Source organism: Gigantopelta aegis, chromosome 7 (assembly GCF_016097555.1).
Source record: "Gigantopelta aegis isolate Gae_Host chromosome 7, Gae_host_genome, whole genome shotgun sequence".
Classification (NCBI taxonomy): Eukaryota; Metazoa; Mollusca; class Gastropoda; order Neomphalida; family Peltospiridae; genus Gigantopelta; species Gigantopelta aegis.
Genome location: NC_054705.1, coordinates 5854690 through 5863547, shown reverse-complemented (window position 1 = coordinate 5863547; position 8858 = coordinate 5854690). Strand labels below are relative to the sequence as shown.

Here is an 8858-nt window from a genome sequence, read left to right as displayed (position 1 = left end):
ACGTAAAAATTGTAAAATAAGTTCTGGATGGAATCGAAAGGATTCCATCACAGTTCGTAGTCCAAATATATCTTTTCGAATTGCTTTCAGATGGGTACATTCCACCAAAATGTGTCGCACAGTCAGAAGACACTGACAGTGCTCACACTGAGGTGGAGGATCTTTCTTTAAGATAAATGAATGGGTTAAATATGTATGCCCGATGCGGGAACGACACAAGACTATTTCATCCTTCCTGCACTGTTTATAGGAGGACTGCCACTCTCCCAAGACTGGCTTGATAGCATGAAGCTTGTTCGCAACCTCACCGTCCCAATCACGTTGCCAAATCGAAAAGATAAATTTGTTAATACCATATTTAAAATCAGTATACGGTACACCAACCCTGGCATGAGGCAAATCCAAAGCAGACTTGGCAGCTAAATCTGCCTTTTCATTACCCCTGATGCCAACATGGCTGGGTACCCAACAAAATACAATGTCTTTATTAGCAATAGATAAAAAGACACACTTTCGTATCACCATCCCAATTAAGGGATGGTCCAGCTTCATATTACGTAAAGCTTGGAGACACGAAAGTGAGTCTGTAAAAATAATAAATTTGGATGCACCAGAATCCTTTATTTCTTCTAAGGCTTTAATGACTGCCCAAACTTCAGCACTAAAGATCGATGCCGAGTCAGGCAGTCGCATGGAAAGTATTGTGTCTGATGGAAAAACTGTAGCACAAGCCACAGAATTCCCATCCCGTGATCCATCTGTATACACAGGAATGTAATCACGGTACTTGTCCTGAATTTCCATGAAAAACTGTTTGTACACAACAGCATCTGTACGATCTTTCTTTAGATGCGAAAGATGAAACACAATTTTAGGTGGTGTAATACACCAAGGTGGTAAAACAAAATATGAAGGAGTTTCCAAAGTGTCAGTTAAATCAATGTTGGAAAGCAACAAAAAACGCTTAATGCGAAGACCAAATGTACGAATAGCATTTAGCCTTGCATCAAACAACTTCATATATTTGTTGTCAAACACCGCATCATGTGTTGGATGTGTTGGTAATGATTTAATCTTGGCAGCATACTGTAGAGAAAGCTTGGCACGTCTAGCACCCAAACAAGGTTTGTGTGCATCAACGTACAAGCTCTCTACAGGAGATGTTCTAAATGCACCAAGACAAAGCTGCACCAAGACAAAGCCTAAGTCCCTGATTGTGTATAGGATCTAGCATCTGCAAGTAAGACCTGCGTGCCGACCCATACACAATGCATCCATAATCTAGTTTTGATCTGACTAAAGATCTATACATAACCTTTCGTTCTGCTCCCCATTCTGTATTACCAATAACTTTTAAAATATTAAGAGCTTTTAAGCCCTGCTTTTTAACATATTTAAGAAGGGGCACAAAAGATAGCTTCCTGTCAAATATAACCCCCAGAAATTTAGTCTCCTCCACAACTGGAATTGGATTTTTGTCCAAAAACAACTATGGATCTAAGTGAAGACCTCTTTTCTGGCAGATATGCATACAAACCGTTTTTGCCTTTGAGAATCTAAAGCCATTGACAGTTGCCCATTGATGAAGTTTATTCAAACAAAGCTGCAACTTACGTTCAATGATACTCATATTGGACGATCTATAGCAAATCTGAACATCATCGACATATAACGAGCAATCGACACCAGGTGTTAAACACTGGGTGATGCTGTTAATTTTCACAGAAAATAGAGTTACAGACAGGATACTACCTTGAGGCACACCCATCTCCTGTGGGTGAATGTCGGACAAAGTCGACCCCACCCGGATTTTTAAAGGACGTGGTGTCGTTCAGTTGTTTTCCTTAAACGAAACTAAGGCCAGCTATGCTGAACGCGTGATCAAAACCATCAAAATGCGTATTTACAAACACATGTTAAAGACAATTTCCTACAGATATCTGGACGTGTTACAGGACATCGTTCAGAGTTATAATCGTACACAACATCGCATGTTGGGACAGAGTCCGGTCAGTGTCACTAAGAGAAACGAGGGCGAAGTCAGAATAGCTCAATATCTTATCAAGAAATCTGATAAATCCCCAAAGAAAAAGTCAAACTTCACATTTGAAGTGGGAGAAAAGGTGAGAATCAGTCACATGAGGGGAAAGTTTGATCGGGAATATCAAGAAAAATGGTCGGGGGAAATCTTCAGTATCGAAAGAAGATACTGGTCTCAAAACAAAGATATGTACAAACTCAAGGACTGGGGTGGTGATTCTATCGAAGGGACATTCTATGCAGCCGAACTTCAAAAGGTGACAGAAAATCCAGACCAGGTATACAGAATACAGGAGGTATTGACAAAGAGAACTCGGAACAAAAAGAAAGAGGTACTGGTCAAGTGGGTTCATTGGTCCAGTAAGTATAATTCGTGGATTCCCGAACCCGACCTGATTCGTTACCAGATGATATAAAAGGACCCAACACATGTTTGACTTTCATTAGCATGGAAGCAACCGTGGAAGCACAACCTCTGTCTCGAAGTCATTCTGGCGATACCTGGACTTTTTTTGGGAAACGTGTGGCCAAATCGGAAACCGTTTTCTTTTCTCAGATCATTGTCATATACGTCGTGGTCATTACGTGTATTGTTAATTTATCTCTAGAAAGGGGTAATTCCAACTTGTGGACGGCACTACTCAGTAGTAGCTTGGGGTATCTGTTACCGAATCCTAAGATTAAATCTTACAAGCACCATGGATAAGTATATCACCATTCGAAGTACTGATAGCACCACTTACTTTTCAGACAACCAACCCTGGTCTTTTAGAGTCAATCTTTATGACAGACTATGTTTGGGCAAACAGTGGGTGGTAGCAGCCACCGAAATCACCGTTCAGAATTAGAACGTCTCGAGAAAATCGGACTGTTGCAATATTTACGTGTGTTCCAACATTTGCCACAGTTCACACGTTGGGGAAAGAAAAGAACCTCTTTTGAGGAGAGTATGTCTCGGGAGGAATAAAAAAGAAAGATCATTTCAGTTTTCACAATGGCATTACATACCTCTGAGACTTGAAGATCTACAGATCGTGGACATTTATACAGAAGATGCAAATGGTAACCCAGCCTCATTCATCACGGGACCAGTGACGCTGACACTTCACGTGAAGCCTCAACCTTTTTGGTTTTGAAAGATGGCCCAGTACGTATTAAAACATTCTGAATATTTGAAACTGATGACAAACATTCACGATTACCACATGACATTGGGATTGCTGAATGACATGAGTGGAGAACAGATGTTGGCCTTGGTGACGATCGCTCGAGAATTACTCGAAGGTCGCATTAACATCAAGATGGGACAAAAACGTCAGGGTGAGACTGTAAAAACCTACAATGGTTATGTGAACATACTCAAATTGATCGCATCACCGGTCGTAACAGACACAACTAGGAAACGTATCCTGAAACGGAACACGCCTCTGTTAACCTTCATTTTGCATGTCGATCACATGAATCAGATCAAATCAAAGATCATACGATCGGTGGTCACGGATCGCTGGAGACACGAGGGTCGACTCGTCTTTCTATAAATAGGACCTTGATCGAAACAACTCGTCATTTAAGAGAGAACATTTGAAGGAGCAACATGTCAGACCAGTACAAGTTGTACATTCCCGACGTGGACAAGTGGACCCGCTTTTACAAGTTGCAAGCTCTAGGCAAACTTCAACCTCATTTTTCCGTTCAACGTGGTGGGAAAAGTCAGATGATGTACAGCGTGGATCGATGTCTAGAACTCTATGATCCCACGTGGAGAAAGGAGAAAAAAGAAGAGGACAAACACTCGGAACCGGAAGTGGTCATGGTCTCACCCACGCAACAGGTGGTGGAACAAGCCAAGGCCGAGCAGAGACGTCTTCGGAAGAGTATAAAAGGGAAAGCAACACCAAAGTTCATCAGTTCGTTGAGAAAGCGCAAAGGGAGCACATCGAGCAGCAGCAGCACATCCAAGAAGAAGAAATCGGATCGTTTGAGTCAGTAGAAAAAAAATGGCTGCGTACATGAATAAAACTGAAGAAGAGGCCCATGCCGAAGAATTCTCTATCTTTGAACTTCCACGTACATTCACTTCTGTTGAAAAAATATATTACGAAGATACGAGACCCACGTCCCAGATCACGACGGAGAACAGTCCCGTGGAGTTTAACATCTATGGACAAGGCATCGATTACATCGACCTGAAACGTACCAAACTACACGTGAAAGCCAAAATCATCAAAGCCGATGGCAGTGCTTTGGTCAAAGATGAAAAAGTGGGACCCGTCAATCTGTGGCTTCAAAGTCTGTGGTCGCAAGTGGATCTGACACTCAATGGAAAACTCGTCACCACCTCGACCAATCTGTATCCATACAAGAGCTACCTGAAAGTGTTGTTGAATGGCACGTCCACGGCCAAAGAATCGTCTCTTCAGTCTCAACTCTACTACAAAGATGATGCACAATACATAGACAGCACAGATCCTATAACAGGCATCAATGTAGGTCTTACTAACAGAGGTGTATTGTGTGAAATGAGTCACACCGTGGATATGGAAGGACCACTCTACGAAGACTTTTTCGACATCAAACGTTATCTCATCAATGGCGTCAATCTACAGATCAAACTGTTCCGGACCAGACCTTCCTTCAGTCTGATGGTAGAAGAAGATAGACCCGATTACAAAGTCAAGATCGAAGATGTGTACCTCAGGGTCTGCAAAGTGCGACTCAACACAGCTATCATCACGGCCCACGCCAAGACGCTGCAGGACACAGAAGCCAAATATCCGTTCACAAAGAGTGACATCAAAGTGGCCTCCATCCCTCAAGGACAACTGAGTTTCACCTGGGATCACCTGTTTCAAAACAAATGTCCCAACAAAGTCGTGGTGGCACTTGTCTCTGCCGAAGCAGTGAATGGCAGTTACACCAAGAATCGATTCAATTTTCCCATGTACGGTCTCGACACGATTGCCTTGTACGTGAATGGTGAATCGTTACCGGCTCAACCGCTACACGTGGGCAATAATCAGTACATCTCGGCCTAGAACAATCTGTTCGAGGGGAGAGAATCCATCGGACTGGACGTGTCTAGAGACGATTTCGGGAGTGGCTATGCTCTGTTTCAGTTCACACTGGAACCTTACCACTTGAAGGAAGAATACCTGGATCTTATAAAAAGGGGCAATCTACGTCTCGACTTACAGTTTAAAAAGGCTTTGCCAGAAACGGTCAACTGTTTGATCTACTCGGAAGACAACCTTCTGCTTCAAATCGACGCAGCCAGGAATGTCTTGTACGCAGAACCATGAACACGTTACAGTTGGAATGTGCTCTGAACGCTGATCCAGTTACGAGACATGTCAGAGTGTATGCTGCAGATGAACTTCCACGACACCGACTGACCAGTTTTCCAAGAGGATTCATCGTCAACACAGAGCCCTCGACCATGAAAGGACAACACTGGGTGGCCATATGGTTAGGCAGTGCTACCCATGGTGAATTCTTTGACAGTTTTGGAAAGCCTCCAGCATATTACCAGAGACAGTTTCAAACGTTCCTGCAGAGAAACAGCGTACACACTGGTTACAATAAAAGGGTGCTTCAACACGTGGACAGTGTCTCGTGTGGACTGTTTGCTTTGTTCTACATAGCAATGAAATCGACAGGATCTTCACTCAGAGACATTCATAACTATTTCTGTTCAGACATGAGAATCAACGAAGCTATCGTGCATGAGTTTGCCTTAACTTATTTTAATAATTGTACATTGTAGCTTTTGCCCTTCAGGCCTATCGATGTAACCCTATGTGTGTCCATTTTATATATGTGTAGTCGTCTCTAGAGAGACCAGAGATTATAATTTAGAAATAAATGAAAAAACAAACCAAAATTCCGCTAGCCCACACAAGTCCCGCTCGAATCGATGGACGGTTGGAGGTATGGCACTGCGTTTTGTTTTTACTACAACATCAATACAACATCAATACAACATCGATACAACATCAATACAACACAACAACAGATATATTTTCAAACATTTTATTGGCTCCCGTTTCCAACAGTGAAGATAAGGGTTAAGGAGCAGACCTTTATTCCATTTTACAGCGATTTCCATTTAAACTGCTTTATTTTCTTCTTAGGCTTTCGTTCCAGTGACCTCTTCTTCTTCCATTTTCCTTCTTGAGGTATGCCTGGAGGTGGCTCGCGTTTTCGTATGGGTGGTGCAGTCTTGATTTGCACGTCAGTCACATATCCAACAGGTGGCGTCTGTTCAAACCCTTTTCCATCTTGACCTTCTTCATGACGTGGGACGTTCATCACCTGTCCTTTTAACAGTCGCTTGTATTTTTCTTCGGGAACCAGAATGTGTTTGGTCACGTGTTGCATCATGCAACGTTTAAGAGGGGTGCCACACTCTGTAACACGAGTAAGACGACTCCAACTCGCAGCAGTTGTTTCTTCTTTTTGTCAGAAACTGTCTTGTCCCCCAACACGCGTAGCACTTTCTTGTGTTTCCTCAGCTTTTGGAGTGCTTGTAATATATTGGCCACGATGAATGTCAGAGTTCTCAGTTGATCATTGGTAATGCTTTCCAACAGTAGATTTTTCTGTTTCGTCGATTTACCAGACAACAGGAACTGCAGGAACGTCAGGTTCTCTCTGATGACTTTAGACATTGTGATGCTCTACCCTAAATGTCACGCTATTTATACTCTCGGCACGTACACGACGGTGTCTTCGTTAGGGAATACCTTGGTTCTCAGTCTGAGTTTATCATCAGCGTGGGGTGACATGTCCACCACCAGATAATTAAACGGGGTCTTCATGGCATCCCGATAGGCTTCCACCAATACGCCAGAGTGACCAGGAAACAACTGTCGGCCCAGCATCGCGATCTGTGACGTATCTCTCACATTTTTAAAGAGAACGAGGTACCAGGTGTTGAGAGCAATGGTTCTGGCAGACTTTCCCTGTCCATAGAGATTCTGCGTGATGAATACGACGCTCAGTCGTCTGTGGTGACATCCTTGAGTAAACAGCAGTTCTACGTCTTTTTGTTCCAAGACTTGATGCATGAGATCATCCAAAACGATCAATCCATGTTGTCCATCGGCAAACTCTTCTATTTCCATCTGTGTAAGTAATCCCGAATGAAACGTCAGATGAGGCACGGTCTTTTCCATATCGTCGTATAGTGACTGGTACACTCCATAACAGTACATGATTTTCTTTGGTGGGTCTTTGACATACATGCCGTTCAGGTTCTTCAGGAGTCTGTACATCCATTGAGTCTTTCCCGCACCCGTCGGACCAGACACGCACATGCTGGAGCAAGGTTCAAATGGAGCCAGACTCTGCATTTCCCACCAAGGTCGTGTGGGATCGATCATCACTTCGGGACTCCACGAAATGGCACTCTTGGGTAAAGTGGATTTCACTTCTTCAAATTCATTTGTCAGCCACGGTACTCTGTTTTCCAACTTGTGCACTTGAGACAGATGATTAGGAAGTCTTAACAAATGCTTTGCTTCGCATCCAGGAACTGGACAATCTTTTCTGACACGACCCATCTCTACAAGCAACTTTACACAAATGATACAATATTTGGTGAATGACTTGTATTTATAGAATGGCCCTGAATGTGGCCCTGTGGCCCCGTATGTGGCCCTGTGGTCCTGAGTGTGGCCCTGTGTGTGGCCCTGTGGCCCTGAGTGTGGCCCTGTGGCCCTGAGTGTGGGCCCTGTGGTCCCTGAGTGTGGCCCTGTGTGTGGCCCTGTGGCCCTGAGTGTGGCCCTGTGGCCCTGAGTGTGGCCCTGTGTGTGGCCCTGTGGCCCTGAGTGTGGCCCTGTGGCCCTGTGCCCCTGAGTGTGGCCATGTGCCCTGTCTATTATTCAACAACAACAAAAATATTGGCCCTGAAGGTGGCCCTGTGGCCCCGTATGTGGCCCTGTGGCCCTGAGTGTGGCCCCTGTGTGTGGCCCTGAGTGTGGCCCTGTGTGTGGCCCTGTGGCCCTGAGTGTGGCCCTGTGGCCCTGAGTGTGGCCCTGTGTGTGGCCCTGTGGCCTGTGGCCCTGAGTGTGGACCTGTGGTCCCTGAGTGTGGCCCTGTGGCCCTGAGTGTGGCCCTGTGTGTGGCCCTGTGGCCCTGTGCCCCTGAGTGTGGCCCTGTGTGTGGCCCTGTGGCCCTGAGTGTGGCCCTGTGTGTGGCCCTGTGTGTGGCCCTGTGGCCCTGTGTGTGGCCCTGTGGCCCTGGTGTGGCCCTGTGTGTGGCCCTATGACCCCTGAGTGTGGCCCTGTCCCCTGTCTATTATTCAACAACAACAAAAATATGTTACTCTCTCCTGTTAGCCAGTCAGAACTGTTGCCCCCTACTCACCGCGGGGAGGTAGGAGATTGAGTAGGATATAACAAGTTTGATTGAATGTACCATGATTCATTTACCGAGTTTGATGTTTCATACCGAGTTTGATGTTTGATGCCAAATTTGATTTGGGGAATACCGAGTTTGATGAACTATACCAATGTTATTGTGGGTTGTTTTTGTTTGTTTTTTAATCAAAAAAATTAATTTGCAGCTTCCCCCTTAAACACAACTTGTTTTGTGTCCAAGAGGTGAGTGGAGAGTGGGGTAATGCATGGAGAATTTAGAATACCTATACAATTTTGAATCGCTGTCCTAAAAAAGGAGTATTGACTCCCTATATCACAAAATATCGGACTATTTACGAAAAAAATGAACAAAATGAATTTGAAACTGCGATCCAACAAAGTCCGATAAAAAAAAGTTACACTTTGGAGACTCTGATTCATACCAAGTTTGATTTGGAG

The 8858-nt window shown here is 44.4% G+C and overlaps 2 protein-coding genes across 2 annotated transcripts; both read left to right on the top strand.

Moving 5' to 3' along the window:
- The first annotated feature begins 1895 nt into the window (after positions 1-1895).
- LOC121377833 lies at positions 1896-2456 on the top strand. The gene has a single exon (XM_041505932.1). It carries the CDS (start codon positions 1896-1898, stop codon positions 2454-2456), a length of 561 nt encoding a protein of 186 aa, XP_041361866.1.
- A 1581-nt stretch (positions 2457-4037) lies between these two features.
- Positions 4038-5075, top strand: LOC121377832 (uncharacterized protein F54H12.2-like). Its single transcript, XM_041505931.1, has one exon. The coding sequence runs from the start codon at positions 4038-4040 to the stop codon at positions 5073-5075; it is 1038 nt and encodes a 345-aa protein (XP_041361865.1).
- Positions 5076-8858: the final 3783 nt, after the last annotated feature.